Here is a 20184-nt window from a genome sequence, read left to right on the forward strand (position 1 = left end):
AAAGCTTTAGGTAAATATTTATCTCTTAGTATTAACCATATAGTTTTTTATTTTTTTTATTTTTTTTATTCTCCAAAAGAAGTTCTTCTAGAAATAAGGGGAAGAAAAAACCAATACAGATAAGTCTTCTCTGCTGCCTCTGTTCTGCACTGCCTATGGCTCTTGGCCTTTACATGCGAGAGTGTTACCATCTGACAAGCCTTAACATTTGTTGCTGATGGATAATATTTTTCTTTTATTATGTGTGGTTGGTTAGATAACAGCATGGACAAGGAAAGACAGTGTAACTTGCATATGCTCCTTCCGATTTGTTTTGGAATATGTACAGCTTGTTACTTCTGCTAAGTAGACTAATTAGTGGAAAGTATCAAATTAGTAACATGTTTTATAAAGTGTTATTTGGATTGAATTAAAATGATAGAAGATTGAATTTTACATGTCCAATTCATTTTTTTTTAAAAGGCTGAAAGATTTCCCTAGCCAGTTTGGCTCAGTGGATAGAGCGTCGGACTGCGACTGGAAGGTCCCGGGTTTGAGTCTGGCCAAGGGCACATGCTCAGGTTGTGGGCTCAATCCCCAGGAGGAGGCATGCAGGGGGCAACGGGTCAATGATACTCTCTTATCATTGATGTTTCTATTTCTCTCTCCCTCTCCCTTCCTCTCTGAAATCAACAAAAACATATTAAAAAAATAAAATATATAAAAGACTGAAAGACCCAGTATAATGGAAGTTTTCATAGAAGCTTCCAGAAAATGTTTTGTAAGTTGGTTTTTAAGTTCATGAAGAGAGTTGAGTTCACATGACCAGGATGATATTAGATATGACAGAACAAGAAGTTTACTTAAATTCTCTGTAACACTTGAAGGTATTCCTAGAGCATTGAGTCATATAGTTCCAGATTATTCATTGCACAATTTAATCCATGATTCTTATGTACTAGACTTGCATTAGTTTCTAATAATGCAGCCTAAAAAGTAAAATGAGTTTGGTAATTGTCTGATTATTATTTTGAGTATTGAGTGTAGTCCTTACTTAGTTGTGACTACCTCACTTTTAATGGGCAACTTCTTTTTATTTCTAAAACGAACACAGTGCCTGGTGCCTAGTAGGTGCTCAATAAATACAGGGCCAGTGAATGAGTAAATGAGAAATAAGAACTTTTCAGACTGAAGTTATCCAATTTGACTGTCTGCATTGTCCAAATTAATCTATCAACTTCTCAATGGTCTTCATAGAGAAGCAATCAAATAATTCCATTTGCTTACATTTTTTTTTTTTTTGTCCCATAGAGTTAAAAAGAATGTCTGAAAAATTGAGATTGTTGGCAACAGTAGTTAAGGAATAGCCAAAAAGCATTCTACCCATTTTCTGGTGATTATAAGAATTTTTCAAAATTAAGCCATTCAATCGCCAATCATTTTGGTTCTTGGGACTACTTAGGACATTATCTTTTCAGGATATGCAATGATTTCTTGGTGTTTGGGCATTATGAATGGATGAGTACCCTGAGATTATCAGTCTTCAGATTCAGCCTGTTCTTCAGCCGGTTCTGTTGAAGATCAGGTTTTAAAAGTAATTATGATAATTACTATATTTTATTTCTATAGGAAGTAGAAAGAATGAGAAATGTGGAGAATTTTTTTCAATTTTTATTTAGAAAATTTTATATTTTTTCAACACCATTTATCTCCCCTATACTCTCTTCCACTTCCACCTCTCCCCCTCCCCTATCCACACAATCCCCACACTGTTGTCAATGTCCATGCCTTCTTTCTCTTTTTAAATATTTTTGCTCACTCCCTTCCAGTTGTCAGCCTGCTCTCTATCTATGCATTTGTCTCTATTTTGCTTGGTAGAGAAACTTTGGATGTTATTTTTAAATTTAAAAATTTAATTTGAAAAAATATTTCTATTTTTATTGATTTCAGAGAGGAAGAGAGAGGGAAAGAGTGATAGAAAAATCAATGATGAAAGGGAATCATTGATGGGCTGCCTCCTGCAAGCTCCCCACTGGGGATCGAACCTGTAACTGGGGTATGTGCCCTGACTGGGAATCGAACGATGATCTCTTGGTTCACAGGTTGATACGCAACCACTGAGCCACACCAGCCTGGCTGGATTTTATTTTTAAAATTCTCATTACTATTTGTAGTTCTCACTCTTTTTTCTCTAACAGTAGTCATGTATTCCAAAGTACTATGTCATTTTGATTTCTTGCTATTTCATGAAACTATAACAATAGACTGTAAATTTATTTTTATATATTTGTTTTCAAAAGTGTTCATTATGCTTTCAAAAATGAGGGCAACATAAAGAATGCTTACTGCTTAAAATGATAAAACTATACATTATCATCTTTTTATGGTGGAACATTGTCTTAGGCGCTAGAAGTACAAAAAGGGCAATGAATCCTGGCTCTCAAGAGATTTACAGTCTCATTGGAGAAAGGAAGAGGGAAGCAAAACTTAAACAATGGTACAAAGTGCACATATGAAGTCTGTGTAAGAACCTTACTGTATCTCACGTTACCCTTTCACAGGTATGTCAGTACATCAAATATAAACATCTCTTCACTTCAAAGGAAAAAATAGTCTAAACTGGATGGGGAAAAGAAAAGGAATTGTGTTTGTATTGAAAAACCTACAAACCCTATTTTAAAACACATAAATTGTTTCCAAAGAAAAGTATTTTAGCCCTGGCTGGTTGGGCTCAGTGGATAGAGTGTCAGCCTGTGGACTCAAGGGTCCCAGGTTTGATTCCGGTCAAGGGCGTGTACCTTGGTTCCAGGCGCATCCTCAGTGGCAAGTGTGCAGGAGTCAGCTGATCGATGTTTCTAGCTCTCTATCCCTCTCCCTTCTTCTCTGTAAAGAAATCAATAAAATATATCTAAGAAGAAAAGTATTTTAAGTAATAGGAAGTACCATGATCTCATTAATAAATATTAGAGGAAATCTTTTCAGCTGTTCCTAGAATGCTATATATTTTTTAATTTATCACTTATTGGACTTGCTAATATGCTATATATCTAGAATTAGTATTTAAAAAAGAGATGGTCTTCTAGAAATTAAATTTTAATAGTGGCTCAGTATTGGAAATTTACAGCACAGTTCCTCCCTATGAAGGGGGCAAATATTGACCCTTATAAATAATCTGTAATAATTTATTTTAGGGGATTAGAACATAAAGGGGTGTTGGACAGATACATATATCCCACAGGTCTGTTTCATTCTCTTTTATGATCTAAAAGCAAAGGCAGATCTACAGATTGTTACTCAGACAGCAGCAGGATGTCCATGCTCATGGCTGAAGAATGTCCCATTGTGTATATACACTGAGTGGCCAATTATTATGATCTCTGAACACATAATAATTTGGCCACTTAATGTATATCCTATATAATAAAAGGCTAACATGCAAATTGTCCCCTCGACCAGGAATTCGACCAGCAGGTAGGCCGGCCAACTGTCCATGTCCCCTCCCCTTGGCCAGGCTGGCCGGACCCCCCCATGCACGAATTCATGCACCAGTCCTCTACTACATACACACACACACACACACACACACACACATTCTGAGTGGCTAGATTATTTTGTGTTCAGAGATCATAATAATCTGGCTGCTCAGTGTATGTACTACAACTTCTTTATTCATTCATCCGTTGACAGGCATAGTTAGCACAGTGGTTAAGAGCACTGCCTATGTAATCTTAGGCAAGTTCCTTAGCTTCTTTAAACCTAAGCTGTTTATAAAACAAGTAATAATAGCTGATATTTATTAAATACTAATCAAGTACTGGGCATGCTCCAGAGGTTTTACATGTGTCATGTAATCTTTATAACAATTCTATGAAATGGATACTATTCTTTCCATTTTCTAGCTAAGGAAACTCAAGTCCCAGAAATGTTAAGTAATTGGTTCAAGGTCATACAGCTGGTAAGTGGCCGAGTCAGAATTCATACCCAGGTGAATTGGCTCTTGAACCTGCTTTCTTGATCACTATGATAAATGGCTTCAATGGAATGATATTACTACCGTGTTTCCCCAAAAATAAGACATCCTCCGAAAATAAGACCTAGTGCATGGAAAGAGAAGACATCCCCTGAAAATTAGACCTAGCGCATGGAAAGATAATACATCCCCTGAAAATAAGACCTAGCGCAACTTTGGGAGAAAAAATATAAGACACTGACTTACTTTCAGGGAAACAGGGTACTTTCCTCCCCTTAATACATGTGGGAAGATGAAATAAGATAATGTCTACCATGCACTTAGCTTTTTGTGTGTTTGGCCTTAATAGAAAGTCAGGAAACATGAATTGTTGGAATTACTATCCCTTTAATAATAATGCTAACTTTCAAAATTGCTAACTTCCAAAATTGTCAGTGTGAAAATTAATTTAAACAAATGCTTCTGAGGATTTTTTTTGCGAATAACTTAGTTCTTAAGAAATTGATTATGTTGAAAATCATAAAAGAGAGCTCAGTGGATCTTCTTATTTTGTTTTAGATTTTATGTCTTTTTAAAAAAATATATTTTTTTTGATTTTTTACAGAGAGGAAGAGAGAGGGATAGTTAGAAACATTGATGAGAGAGAAACATTAATCAGCTGCCTCTTGCACACCCCCTACTGGGTATGTGCCTGCAACCAAGGTACATGCCCTTGACTGGAATCCAACCTGAGACCTTTCAGTCCGCAGGCCGACTCTCTATCCACTGAGCCAAACCGGTTTCAGCCTATGTCTTTTTTTTTGACATGAACTTCTCTATCTCTGTCTTAGATTGACTCACTACTCCTGACAGCAGCAACACCAAGAGCATATATATTTACTAACATTTTATTCCTGAGCGATCCCTTTGCCTTCCCATCTCCTGAAATAGCTACCCGACTGTTTTTTCAATGTGTCAATTATATAGTGAGTTGTATAGAAGCTCGATCTATTTTAAAATGTCGTTTTCCCTCTTTTAAGACACCCTCAGTCCAGAGCCGCCGACGGCTGTTGCAGAGGCGGCAGCCACTTTCTCCTGGGTGACACAGGAGCCGCAGGTGTCTCCCCTCCAAGTGGGCAGAGGAGATGGTGAGACCGAGGAAGGAAAAGAGGTCCCCTCTGCGGCGTCTGATGTCCCCGGCGTTACCCAGCTGTCGAGAAGATGGGAGCCTCTGGCCACTGCAGTTTCAACTACAGCTGCGCCTCTGTCTGTGGAAGTCACTCCTGTGGCGGAAGGTCTGTAAGGGAGGGAGGGGGGACTCAGGGTTAAGGGGGTGGATCTTCCCTGTGGGTGGATGAGCAGTAGAATGAGCGAGGCAGATGGTGGCCCTGTCACCAGGGTGTGCGCACACCCCTGGAGAGGGAACAGGAAGGTGGGTGAACGCTAATTTGGAGAGATGTCACACAGACTCAAAGAATGAGGTGCTAGTTCCCAAGAAAAACCTTCTGGCGGCATATCTTAGGGACTGAAGGAAGGCCTCACTTTCCGAGACCGCGCTCCTAGTCGGACAACTCCGGCTGCTTGGAGTTGTTAAGAGGGAGAGAGAAGAGAGCCAGCATGTGGGTTTGAATCCCAGCTGTGGCCCTCATTAGTCCTGTGGCCTCAAGTAAGTTTCTTCATGTCTTCAAGCCTCGGTTTATTCCTCTTTAAAGAATGCCTATCTATCTTAAAGGTTATTTTAAGGGTTTGAAATAATGTCTACACACTGCTTTCTACATAGGAGGGCCTCACATGCTCTGATATCTTAAAGACAGTGAAGTTTTCAAGTTTGGGTGATTATCAGGATGACAAAAATTATTGTCAATAATTCTACATTTGTAATTTTTAACAATTACAAAATTATTATTATTTAATTATTTTTTTGGGGGGCCTCATATGTTTGTCTCATCATTGGTTCAAGGAAAGCCCTCTTTTATTTATTAACTGAGTTATTATTGTTTTTGAAAATATATTTTATTGATTTTTCACAGAGAGTAAGAGAGAGGGATAGAGAGTTAGAAACATCGATGAGAATCACCAATCAGCCGCCTCTTGCACAATCCCTACTGGGGATGTGCCCCCAACCAAGGTACATGCCCTTGACCAGAATCGAACTCGGGACCTTTCAGTCCACAGGCTGATGCTCTATCCACTGAGCCAAACTGGTTTCAGCAACTGAGTTATTTTTAACAATGTAATAAATGCCTTCTAATCCTATTATTCTCCCCTCTCCCCCAGAAATCCCCCAGGGCCTTGTCAGTAATCTACATGTAACTCCATGACCCTTCCCCCTCTGACGGTTACCATCATCCTGAATCTGGTGTTCATCATTTCCTTGACTTCCTCTTCTTTCTTTTTTAATTATGTTTTTATTGACTTCAGAGAGGAAGGGAGAAGGAGAAAGAGATAGAAACATCAATGATGAGAATCACTAATGGGCTGACTCCTGCACAACCCTCACAGGGGATGGAGCACACAACCGGGGCATGTGCCCTGACCAGGAATGGGACCTTGACCTCTCCTGGTTCATGACTCAACCACTGCGTCATGCTGGCTGGGCTTGACTTCCTTTTCTTTTAGTTTTATTGCATATATATTTATTCCTAAAATTATACATTTAAAAATTTAAGTTTTTTTTTTTTAACTTTATAAAATCAGTATTGTCCTGTAGGTAGTTTTTTTGGACTTTTTCCTCCCTTAATGTGGCAAAGATTTAATTACTCTAGCTCTTTTGTTTTGACTGCTTTTAATAAACTCCATTATGAAAATATATCACAGTTTATTTATTCAGTCTTCCTCCAGACTCTCCTAGTGATTTACATTTGAGTTATTTCCAGGTTTAGCTATAGCGAGCCTTGCTGCCATGAGTATTCTTTTTCATATTCACTATTGTGCATGTGTAGGAGTTTCTCTTGGGCATATACTTATGAACGGAATTGCTGCGCCATAAGGTATATGACTGTCTGGCTTTTGGAGGAATAGCTCACTGTTTTCCAAAGTGATTGCACCAATTTATACCCCCAACAACAATATATGTGAGACTGTCTTGGGAGCCTTGAAGAATATTTTCTCAGGCTTTACCACTAAGGAGATTCTAATTCAGTAAGTTGGAATATGTGGAAAGCATGAAATTGACATTAAAAAAATTATCTCAATAGATTCTGGTGTCCAATCAGGCTTGCAAAATACTACTATCATAGGATTTCTAGATTTGGGAAGACCTGGAGCTAAATTTGGCTGCTTTGAACTTGAGCAGATTCCAGACACAGATCTAGGCTCTTACTCTTGATTATTTTTTTTTCCCTTTGACTTGATTTTTAAAATAGTCTTTGGTATACCATTTAATACATTTTTGTTAAAATTTTCTATCTTTGGTAATACATTAAATCCATAACATTGTCAATAGAATAAATGGGAGACTGAAATTTAAAAACAAAGCTCTGGTTTGAGACAGTATATTTTCCTGCAAGATGACCTTTTTGTCTTGGAAAGGGGGAGCTGGTTTAAGTGTCATTAATTACTGGTCGCGCATTAAGTAAAAACACATGTGTACATTTCCCAACATGATCATCTTTGGGTCAAGTGCTATCTCTTGTGTTTGGCAGACCTAGTGGACACAGTCACGGGGCCAAAAGAGGAGCTGTTCACACCCGTTTTGGGCTCTCCAGTGACACCCCCCGGAATCATGGAGGAGGCCCCCAGTGTCTCCCCAGCACTTTCTGATTCTGAGGCATCCTCTGAGAGAAGAACTGGCGTTCCACCCGTTAGCGATGTTAATACAGCTGCCCCATACGGCCTGGACCAACTTGAATCTGAAGGTACCATGCTTTGAAGGGAATCTTTCCTGGGACAGATTGAATGAGTCACTGAGCAATGGTGCTTTCAGAAAAGAGTAAGACGTGGATTCAACCTGCAGTGTAGATCAGGGGTCAGTAAACTATGGCCCAGCCAAATGTGGCCTGCCATCTGTTTTTTTTTTTTGTTTTTTTTTTGTGTGGCCTACAAGCTGAGAATGGTCTTTGCATTTTAATATTTATTTATTTAAAACATTGATCTTTATTGTTGAATTTATTACAGATGTCCCCTGTTGTCCCCCATTAACCCCCTCCTTCTCATCACCCCCTTCTTAGGCCTTGGCTGCACTATTATCTGTGTCCATGGTTTATGCATACATGCATGTAAGTTCTTTGGTTAATCTCTTCCCCACCCACCTTCCCTCTGAGAATCACCAGTCCGTTGCATGCTTCCATGTCTCTGGAGCTATTTCATTTGCCAGTTTATTTTGTTCAATAGGTTCTACATATGAACCAGATCATGTGATACTTACCTTTCACTTACTGGCTCATTTGGCTTATCATATACTCTTCAGGTCCCTTCATGGTATCTCAAAGGGTAAGAGATTCCTCCTCCTCTTCTTCTTCTCCTTCTTCTTTCCCTCCTCCTCCTCCTCCTCCTCCTCCTCCTCCTCCTCCTCCTCCTCCTCCTTTTCCTCCTCCTCCTTCCTTCTTCCTTCTTCCTTCTTCATCCTCCCCCCCCCTCCTCCTCTTCCTCCTCCTCCTCCTTCTTCTTCTTCTCTACTGTTACATAGTATTCCATTGTGTATATCAACTCATCTACTGATAGGAACTTGGACTGTTTCCAGATCTTTGCTATTGTAAATACAAACAAAAGAAGAATAGTATTTTGTGACATGGAAAAGTTATATGAAATTTACATTTCAGTGTTCCTAAAGAGAGTTGCATTGGAACACAGCCACACGTGTTCATTTATGTAGTGTCTGTGGCTACTTTGGTGCCATAGCAGCAGAGGGTAGTTGGGACAGAGTGAATGCCCACATATAGCCTAAAGTATTTACCATAGGCCCTTTTCTGAAAAGCTTGCTGACCCCTGGTCTAGATCAGTAATTCTCCACTCCATTTGAACATTAGCATCACCTTGGGGAACTTTTAAAAAACCCCAATGCCTGAGTCCTTCTCCCAGTGATTCTGATTTGGTGGTGTGAATGGGATGGGGCATCCCCATTTTATTATTATTTTTCTTTTAAAGAAATTAAAAAAAAATTTATTTCAGAGAGGAAGGGAGAAGGAGAGAGAGATAGAAACATCAATAATAGGAGAGAATCATTGATTGGCTGCCTCCTATATACCCCACAATGGGGACTGAGGCTGCAACCTGGGCTCTGACTGGGAATTGAACCATGACCTTTTGGTTCATAGATTGACACTCAACCACTGAGCCACGCCAGACATTTTAAAAGAGTGCTTGAGGTGAGTTAAACATGCAGTTGTATCGAGAATACTGGTTTGCATGGAAAACTTGAGTTTTCCCACCTGATTTTCTTGGATAGAAGTTTTAATGTGGATTGTATTTTCATTACACTGCTCTGGTTGTTCATGTTGGGCTATTCTGTTTTATTCATAACATCTCCTGGTTAAGACTGTTTGGAAAGAGACAGTCTTCCCCCCTGTTAAGACTGAGAAATTCATGCCAGATTATACTTTCCAAGACACTGGCGTTGAGCATGAAATAGATGCTTGGAGCACAGCTGCCCAAACAGGAAGCCTGGGAATATGATGAAAGGCTGTTTCATTCATCAGCATTTTGGCAGGTAAACAGCTCCTGGCTGGAGGTGCAGAATATCCAGAGATTTGCAGTGCTGAGTTTCTTTCTTTTTTAAAAAGAGTATATTTTTATTGATTTTAGAGAAGAAGGGAGAGAGAGAGAAAGATAGAAATATCAATGATGAGAGAGAATCATTGATTGGCTGCCTCTTGCACACCCCTCACTGGGGATAGAGTCTACAACCTGGGCATGTGCCCTGACCAGGAATCGAACCATGACCTTCTGGTTCTTAGGTTGATGCTCAACCACTGAGCCACATTGGCTGGACCCGAGTTTGTCTTATTTATTTATTTATTTATTTATTTATTTATATTTATATATTTTTATTAATTTTTTACAGAGAGGAAGGGAGAGGGATAGAGAGTTAGAAACATTGATGAGAGAGAAACATCGATCAGCTGCCTCCTGCACACCTCCTACTGGGGATGTGCCTGCAACCAAGGTACATGCCCTTGACCGGAATTGAACCTGGGACCTTTCAGTCCACAGGCCGATGCTCTATCCACTGCACCAAACCCGTTAGGGCTGGACCCAAGTTTCTTAAACTAATCGGGAAGGCAGGTAACCTTTAGGCACTAAGTTAGCCATGTGGTTGATGCGGTGAAGACAGGCTGTGCTGATATCTTGTATTTTGTCTGCTCTACAGCAGAGAAGGCGGTTCAGCCAGGTTGCAGCAGACTCTGCTGCAGACGTTCAGGGTTACACAGTAGTTTTCTGACAGCGAGACGTGACATTTTAGGAGTGATGTGGAGAATTCCACAGTAGAGTGCTGCTTTAAGAAATGGATCAAAGCGAGCTCAGAGGCTAGCAGCTCTTGCACTTCCCATTAAGATAAAAATCGTGTGACTTTGAGTTCAGTCTTCTGCTAGCTCTCTGCTCACAATGCCATCTGGAAACAGCCATTTCCCCCAAATTAACCTGAATTAGAGATGACAGCTTTACCCAGCAGGGCTCATTAAATCAGAGAAGAAAATTTATATTTGTGAATAATCTATACTTGCAAAACTGCAATAATTTTCTAAATTTAGTAGATGTTGGCAGTTGTATTGAAGTGTGTGAGAATTTTCTTAATTTGTGGAAGGTGTCCTGGAGTTTTAGGTTTTCTACACAACTCAATTCCAACTTCTTTTTGAGAATATATCTTGTCAGCTTTTTATCTAAATTATGATCCTTGTCAAGGCTTAAAAATGACATTTTTGGTTTGAAATTTCAGGAGAAATTATTGTTTGAAAAACATACCTTCATTCAAATGACTGCATAATATCTTTGGCTGTGGGGTGCCTCATAGTTGGTATTGAAGTCAAGGTGTTTTGTCTCTTTCTCTTATTGGTCAATTAGAAATGAATTGGGAAATGCATTTTTTAAACTGAATTATGGAGAAGCTTCAGAGATGTTTTTCTTATTAATAGCTCCACTGAGGATACTTAACTCATGTAATTTTTATGAGAGAAATGGTTGCTTTTCACCTGCTCTTTAATTCAAAATATCAATTTTTGGGATCTTCCCAGTATTCATTTTCAGAGAGCATTTATATCGTATTTCTCAGTTCTCATGTAACTTCTCAATTCAGAAGGCAGCTGAAAGGATGAATGAAAAGGAACATTCAAAATCTCATCTTGAGGTCACGTTTATGTGATTTACCTCTGGGTGCTGCTATGTAGAATATGATATTAAAAATCAAGCAGAGTGTGGTGAATTTGAACTGTCACTACTACTACTATGAAGTTAAGGATGTTCACTCTAATTATATTAAGAATGGGCACAAGTTTGGCCTTTGCTCTTGGAAATGCTTTGGATTAAATTTTGTCTCAATATCTGAGCCACTAAAATGACATACGAATGAGGAAGATGTGGAAAAGAGTACTCAGTTCAATCTTTGCCTTATTTTCAAGTGTATTATGTGACAGACTATGAAACCCAGAATTGCTGGTGATTTCAGTTATTGATTGCCTTTATTGTCTTGTCCTGAATTCATCATACTTTCTCTGTCATTTATGATAGATCTGTTCTTAACTTCCCCCATCCTCTGTAAGGATAATTTCGTAGCACTCAGCATGGTCATCACATGTTTGCTCACATAGCCCGTGGTATTGTAAAAGTTTTTAGATAATACAAAGAAGAAATGGGGGTAGATCTTGCTTTTAGGGAGAGTAAATTTTAGTAGAAGTAAGTCAGATACATAAATAACAGAAATGCAAGGTAGGAAGTAGGAAAATAATCTGCTTATAGAAATAAGGAATTGATATTTATGCTTGTGAGTCTTTTGTATTGTGTTTATGTGTATAGACTTGTGTGTGTGCATATATATATATATATATATATATATATATATATATAAATATATATTTAAATATATATTTCTATTGATAATAAAAAGAAAATAAATGATGATGAATCCAAAACTATGGAAAGCATTCTGGACACTAGCAATCAATTATTTTATACATGTAATCGAGTAGCTTTTTCTGATTTAGCTTATTGGGTAGATAAGTTACTTCTTAAGAATAGTTTTTAGTAACAGAAGTGGCTGTTTTTCAATATAGCAGAGTCAACCAGGTACCTAGCCTTGGATTCATAAATACTTCATTTATAGGAAACCGCCACATCTGTCTTGAGGGAAATGCTCAGAATCCCAGGCCAAAGATCGGTTCTGAGGGGTCCAGCTGGCTCAGACCCAGAGTCGAGAATCCTTGTGAGCCCTGGTCCAAGCGGGGTTCCCCTTGTGGGAGCTTTTATGCAGCTGTCGAGGCAAACATGTAGCTTGCAGCTGCATCCTGGGCTGTGGAGATTTAAAGACATTTTAGATGTTTGCATAAAATTAAGGCTTTTCTTAAAGACCTGATTTGTTTCAATATAATGATAGACATAACTCTCCTTTTACTAGTGTAAAACTAGTGAGAATTGTATTGCCTTGGAGTATAAACAATTAGAAATCTTAACCATGCATGAAATAATGTGGGAATCATCAACTGCACTTTCCCAGGCTGTATTCATAACATGAGGTTATTTTGGCATTAGAAGACACCTCACCATGGAAATGCATACACATTCCCAAAGGAAAACATTGGAAGGAAAATGTAACGTATTAATGTGAATGGCCATATGAGATTTTCACATGTTCACACTCGGAGACATCCAGTTTGTCCTGAAAGATTTACATTGGTTCTGTCTGCATTTATCCCCAGTGCCATTCCTTCTTCAGCCATTCTACCTCCACTCTACATGGTTTGATGCCTGAAAACAAAATATTCTACGTAAATTTCTTTTATAAAAACAGTATAAAGAGCTTCCACGGTTTTAGTGTGAGAAGGAGGTTCCCCAGGTACGCAGAGGGCCTGACCCTGCTCCCTCTGGATTTTCTCAAGGTATCTGCTGCTCACGCCCTCTGAGAACCCTTTCCTCATAAAACTCTAACGCAGGTGAAAACTCATTTTTTTTCCAACTGAAATTTGTAGGAAATTTAAAACTATTTGGCTCCAACCAAAGTAATAAAATCAGAAAAAGAAAAGAAACATAAAATGAATTAGGCTCAAAAGGTACACAGCCCCCTCTGATCTTACCTTAGCTCCCAGGGCTCATTCCGTGCCCCCGTCCCACGCTCTGCCTGAGGGAGTCTTGTATGTTCTATACCCAGAGCACTGGAACAGCTTTTTCAGGCACTTCGTCGGGCTTTCTCGGTGCCTCATTGTTTCCTCCTCCCCATCCCTGCCTCCACATAGAAGAGCCAAGATCAAGATGTAAATTCCATCCCGGGTCCATCACTGAGTAGGGACCCTCCAACCCCATATACGTATATTTGGAAAATATATGGAAACTGTGGAAAGCAGTCTATAAACACTAGCAATCACTTATTACGCATATTGTCTGTCCCGACTTCCCTGCTTGAAGGACGCACCTTCAGTGCCTGGGCAGTTGACAGCCGGACCACTTCATGATTGACGCCATGTCCCTTCCAGCTTTCAGAGGAAATCCCATTCCGGTTAAAAGCAGGGCAGGATTCACGTCCAGGCAATAGCACAGTGTTCCCACCAGACAAGAGATACGCCTGTATGCTAATAGGGTCCTTTGGTTACAGTCTATGGCAAATAATACTTACAGCTATGTTGGTACTACTCCATAAACAGAGGGCTGGGAAGTTCAAGTTCAAACGATGGAAACAGTTCAGCTCAAACTTCTCCTCTGTTATGAAGCCTCTCAGACCCGCCCGCAGCGATGAGCAGAGTGGTGGCACTAGCTCTGGTGCTGGTCGCAAATGGGCATAAGCAGGTTTGTCCTGGCATCATTGTGCATAAGCACCACGGTCTTGATCCCGTTATGTGCTTTCCTTAGACTTCAGTTTTTCCTTGTGAGTAAAGCAGGGATATTGGTGTGAGAATAACGTGAAATCTTGCATGTGTAGTAAGTCCATGCATGATCTGGGCAAATACATTTTAAATACTAAATACATAATAAATATTGCATCATTTACCAATTATAACTATAACTATAACTATAAGTATAAGTATAACTATAACTGTGTGTGTGTGTATATATATATATATATATATAACTTATTATGTACTACTATGTATTAATTTTTTTAAAAAAAATTACCACTTACCAACCTTTCCTTTCTGGGCAAAAGCAAAAGGGAAAGAAATGGTTGGATTTTTCGTTTTCCCGAGAGAAAGGAATAAAACAATAGTTGTCTGCTGAGGGCTTGTTCTTTTCCAAACAGCGATAGAGTTTAATTCTCACTTTCCACGCCTCCAGCCTCTGCTGGCTCCACTGGAGTTTTTCATCCTCTAACTTCTTCTTCTTCTCTGCTTTTTTGTTCTACATTAAACTGAACGATCTCTTCATTTTTCTCTGTGATGTATTTAAGCAGCAAATTACTGCTCTTGGCTCAGAGCTTCCCACCTTCCGTGTTCAATGTGTTCATAAGAGAATCGCTGCTGCTCCTTGGCCCCCTCCTCCTACCCCTCTCCAACTTCCCCCTTCCCTTCCTTTTCCTCTTCCTCTCCTCCTTCACAGCGATCCAGGCAGGGGTGCAGCGCCTAGAGAGGGCCACCAGGGTTAATTGTTATAATGAAATATTCACATTCTCTCCTTGCAACCCTGGGTCCGGGGCCAGGTAGATGATGTACGTGAGCAAAAAGGAAGGCGCCTCAGACAGCAGGGAGCGGTGGGTGTGGTGCAGTAGGGAGCACACCCTCCCTCCCATCCAGGCAGCTGCTCCTGCATGGTTACCAGGAGGAGAGTATGAGCCCAGGGATGCCAGATCTCAGAATTTTTCCAAGATAAGCTGACTTTTATGTGAAATATTCTGATTTTTAAAAAACGTGTTGGAGATGAATCCAAGCGTCTGCCTATCGTTTCTTTTTATGAATGCACACACACCCAAAGTGGATGTCTTCAGCCATTGACCAGCAGTTGTGCTCTCAGCTGGATTTTCCAAAACCTCCTCAAGGGCAGAGTCAGATCTTTCTGCCTTGTGTCCTCCGTGGCCTGGGGGCACCTGATTAGTAAAGGATGATCAGTGGGTGGTGTTAGGAGCATTACTCTGTTTACTTGATGTGCTTCCTATTTGACTTGCCCTCTATGTTGTTGTTACTATGCTAAATCCAGTGCTTTCTAAGGGCCTCAACTTGAGCCCTTTTAATGTGAATGAAGCAGTAGTTCCTAGTCACATTTTGCTAGAAAGTTTTTAGGAATTCGCTTAGATTGTTTGCATCCCGTGATGGGGTTGAACATTACTTTATTTCTTTCTTGTTGGAATCCAGGCCAACCTCTGCACTCAGGCAGGTAAATAAACAAGTGAGTCAACCCACTTCGGAAAGCCAGAGTGGAAGGAGGGAAAGAAAGGAAAGGTGAGAAGAGAGAGATCTTTTACTGAAAACATTATTGGAGCTCATCTGTACAAAGGTCATTTTTTCCCGGTAGGGCCAGCCCTCCACCCTAGTGTGACTAAAACATGTAGATGGATTCTCCTTAAAAAGTTGATATCTACTCATTGGAAGCATATGCAGAATATATATTAAAAAAATTATATCAGAGTCCTTAAAAGAACTATTACCTATTTTGAAGATGAAGATTATTAAAGTACTGCTCATTTTATTTCTGTTCAATCAACTTACATTGAGGACTTGTTTTGTGCTAGGCACAGTGCTTGATCCTGGGAGGTGGGGCACAAAAAGAGAAGACAAGATCTTTGGTTTCCAGGAGCTAAATGCACCGAGCTATGATAAAACACACGTTTCCACAGATTAATATGTAAATCTCATTTTAGATTAGTTGAGTCAGGTTTTGAAGTTTGAAGGGGAAATTACTTTCATAAACAGTTTTGAAAAATTGACAGTCAACCCAACCAACCTATAATTTATCTTTTGAGTATATGTGGATTTGAGTATATAAGTTCTGTATATGTTTGCTTTAAGCAAACATTCCTTTAAGACTACTAAATTACTGAAGAGAAAGGTTTATTCTGTATGGTTCAGAATTTATAGATATAATATTAGTATAGCTTTTATGTTTCTCTCTATAGCTCCCTTGAGAACTAGAGTAGTATTGCTGTAGTCTTACTTTCTGAAGGCGAATAGATGAAAGGCTGTCATCTGAATCCAAAGTGAGTTGTTTAATGAACAGGAGTTAGACCCTAAAACTTACAATTATTGCTCTAGGGCTGAATCCATTAAGAACTGAATTTGATTTGGGGTAGGATTTATAGAAGATATTGGAGAACACCAATTATATGGCATCAAAGGCTGACAAGGGATTCTGTCATGACCAGTAAATGTGAGGGTCGTTATGCACACCGCTCTTGTTCACTTGCTAACCAGATATAGGAGATGATGTTATCAAGAGCAGAGCCCTCTAATTTAAAGGAAGTTATATTAAAATAAGGAAAGATTTAAACATCTATCTGAAATGTGGGTTGAATCTAAAATATTTTGCAACTGGTGTTTAAAGTGAACAGATTATCTTGTCTGAAGTTTTTCTATTTTCTCATGCATGTACCTTTTAAATATTGTAAAGGTTAGAATGAAGGAAGTTTTTAGTTATTATGTGTAGTATAGAGCTCATAGGAAGTTTAAACTTTAATAAGAAGTTTTCACGAAATTTGTATATATTATTATAGGAAGTTTTAAAAAATCATTGTGGGGAGGCATTTGAAAAAGAGAACTGAATAAATTAACAGAAATGTCTAAAGCAGGATGTGTAGTGAACAGTAACACTTGAGATGCTATCTAATTTTAAAATGTACCCCAGATTACAGATGCTCTCATGAGTGTTTGAAGTTGGAGAATTTGAAAGTAGAGTTTGAAAAGCCAATAAGGGTTCTTACTCAGTTTGTTGGCTGCACTTCAAATGCAGAAGACACGAGTGCTTTGGAAAGCACATTATTTGGCCCAGTGGGTATAGCTCCATGGTTGAAACCAGGAGGTCACTGTTCGATTCTATAGTTCAGGCACATGACGGGACCTACCATAGCAAAATGAATAGATCTTGGGTAAAACATATGCTTTAATGAATGAGATTGCACTTTTCAGCTCTACCCATCTCAAAGGTGAGCTGAAACCCCAAAAATGAACTATAAGGAGTAAGCAAACTGGAAATGTAAAGGGATTCCAGGAGAAATGGAAATATCAGGAGTCTACCCTTGGGCGAGTAGCAGCAAGAGGGACCTGGATTGAAATTCCCACATTATGCCTGTGTCTCTAAAAGGGGAATAAAGAAGTTCCGAGTTTGTATCTCAGCTTGACTTCCTACAGAAGTAAATTAAATCCTCTTAGGAAAAAAATCATTCCCAATTGAGATCCATTGGTTTTCCACAGATAAAAACCAAGGAAATATAAGCTTGTAATGAAATATCAGAAACCAGGAAACAAAACAGCCACAACCGAGAGTCAGCAGAAAAGGCAAACAATTGATTGGCCTACTCTCTACCTAAGACCTTAGATACGAATGCTATCAGAATAGAATATAAAATAGTCGTGTATACAAGGTTTAAAGAAATACAAAATGAAATCATAAAAATTAGCAAGTCCTAAGAGTCTAGCAAAAATTATCCAGTAGATTTTTAAAAAGAACCAAACAAAACAAATCAAAAAATAGAATCGTTTGGGGTGGGGGGAGGCTCTCAGTGATTAAATGGTTAAGTACGCAATAAGAGAATTGGTGACCTGGAAGATAAATTTGAAGACATCATAGAGGGTGCAGCTTAAAGAAACTATTGGGATGGCATGAAAGAAAAGCACAGAAAAGGCAGGACAAATAAAAGAACAAATTCATATATCAGTTGTGACAGTAAATGCAAGGGGACTAAGTCTGATGCTGGATGTGGGTTTTTTTAATAGATGTCTTTGTCTGCTTGAGGGAGTTTTCTCTTTTTCCTAGTTTGCTAGAACTTTTTTTTTTTTTTTCTTCAAAATTGCTCTTTGGTCCTAAGTTGATACTGGATTTTTTCAAATGCTTTTTATTGCATCTCTTTTTCCGCACCTATTGAGAAGATGATATGGTTTTTCTGTAAACATGGAATTTCACTGTTTGAGTTTTAAATGCTAAAGCAGCTTTGTGTTTCTGGGATAAACCCAATTGGTCATAATGCATAGTCCTTTTTAGGTATTGAATTCGATTTGCTAAAATTTTCAAACAAAATAAAATTTAAGACAAAGTGCATTAATGGGCATTTATAAAATACTGTAGCCAACCTTTACAGAATACACATTATCTCCAAGCACACATTAAATACTTAGAAAAACTATGTACTTGTCCATAAAGCAATACATTTCAAAGAATTGATACATGCAGGCCACATTGCCTGAATGCTGTTCTATTCAGTTAGAGAGAGAGAGAGAAAAAAAAAGATAAATTGTCACATACCTTTTAAAAAAAGTTATGGTTCAAAGCAAAAATCATAGTAGAAAATAAAAATAATTAGGACTGAATCAGAGTGAACTATTATATCAAAAATTGTAAGATGAAGGTAAAGGGATGTCTAAACAGAGATCTTTAGCCTTCAAAAAAATTTTTTTAATAATAATATATTTTACTGATTTTTTTACAGAGAGGAAGGGAGAGGAATAGAGAGTTAGAAACATTGATCAGCTGCCTTCTGCACAACCTCAACTGGGACTTGCCGGCAACCAACGTACATGCTCTTGACCGGAATCGAACCTGGGACCTTTCAGTCCGCAGGCCAACTCTCTGTCCACTGAGCCAAACCAGTTTCAGCTAACCTTCAACGTTTTTAGTAGAAAATAATAAAACCTGGGAATTAATGAGCTAAATAGCTTCCAACTAAAGCTGTAAAAGCAAAAAAGCCCCAAAGAAAACAGAAGGACTGACATAATAAAAATAAGATTTTATATTTCCATTTCATTATTTCATAACAGGTTGACTAACTTTTTGTAAAATGTGTATGGAAGAGCAAAAGCCCCCCAAATAGCCAGTGCACTGCTAAGAAAGAATAAATTGGAGGAGTGGGGAGCTTGCCCTCCCAGATAGTAAGACTTAGAAAACTCTCATTATTTCTGTGTATATTCAGACAATGTGGTGATGGACAGAAGTAACTAAAATGATTAGTGGAACAGAATAGAAAGCATTGAAACAGACACTCCTGTAGGTGTCCTTGACATACGATAGGGCTGGCACTGCAGAGCTGAGGGGAAAGCATTCTTTTTTCCCCTGTAAAAGTCTGGGACGGTTGTCCATATGGGAAAAAAATCAGATTGAATGTAACATGATACATGAAAACCAATTCCATACGGCTTAAAAACAGATGTGAAAGACAAAACTTAGAAATCGGAGAAAATTATAACATACATTTCTGAACTAATAATACAGAAGAAATTTTAAAATTTCTGATACAAAAATTGCTAACCATAAAAGGAAATATTCACAAATTCAGCTCTGTTAGACACTTCTAAAACTAGAGAAGATGCTTGTATTACATTTAACTAATAAAGGATCTGTGTCTAGAATAGAAAGAAAAAAAAAAAAAAAAAAAAAAAAGCCAGGTCAGTATGGCTCAGTGGTTGAGCATGGATCTATCAACCAGGAGGTCACGGTTAGATTCCCAGACCTGGGTTGCAAGCTGGATCCCTAGTAGAGGGTGTACAAGAGGCAGTTGATCAATGATTCTCTCATCATTGATGTTTCTATCCCTCTCCCCCTCTCCCTTCCTCTTTAAATCTATCTATCTATCTATCTATCTATCTATCTATCTATCTATCTATCTATATTTGAAATATATTTTATTGTTTTTTACAGAGAATTAGAGACATCGATGAGAGAGAAACATCAACCAACTGCCTCCTGTACACCCCCTACTGGGGATGTGCCCACAACCAAGGTACATGCCCTTGACTGGAATCGAATTGGGATCCTTGAGTCCACAGGCCGACGTTCTATCCACTGAGCCAAACCAGTGAGGGCTAAAAATACATTTTTATTTTTATTTAAAAAATATATATTTTATTGATTTGTTACAGAGGAGGGGAGAGGGATAGAAAGCTAGAAACATTGATGAGAGAGAAACATCAACCAGCTGCCTGCTGCACACCCCCTACTGGGAATGTGCCTGCAACCAACGTACATGCCCTTGACCGGAATTG

General features: G+C 38.7%; 1 protein-coding gene across 2 annotated transcripts in view; it reads left to right on the forward strand.

The window, feature by feature from the left end:
* The window catches only part of ARMH4 (armadillo like helical domain containing 4), a 107190-nt gene that overhangs the window by 14009 nt on the left and 72997 nt on the right, over positions 1-20184 (forward strand). For both annotated transcript variants that reach the window (XM_084894828.1, XM_084894827.1), the window contains exons 3-4: positions 4969-5223; positions 7573-7785. In XM_084894828.1, coding sequence (XP_084750954.1) covers positions 4969-5223; positions 7573-7785 — 468 coding nt within the window. The remainder of the gene's footprint in view (positions 1-4968; positions 5224-7572; positions 7786-20184) is intronic.

This window comes from Pipistrellus hanaki (assembly GCF_964339955.1).
Source record: "Pipistrellus hanaki genome assembly, chromosome: 1".
In the NCBI taxonomy this organism is placed as follows: domain Eukaryota; kingdom Metazoa; phylum Chordata; class Mammalia; order Chiroptera; family Vespertilionidae; genus Pipistrellus; species Pipistrellus hanaki.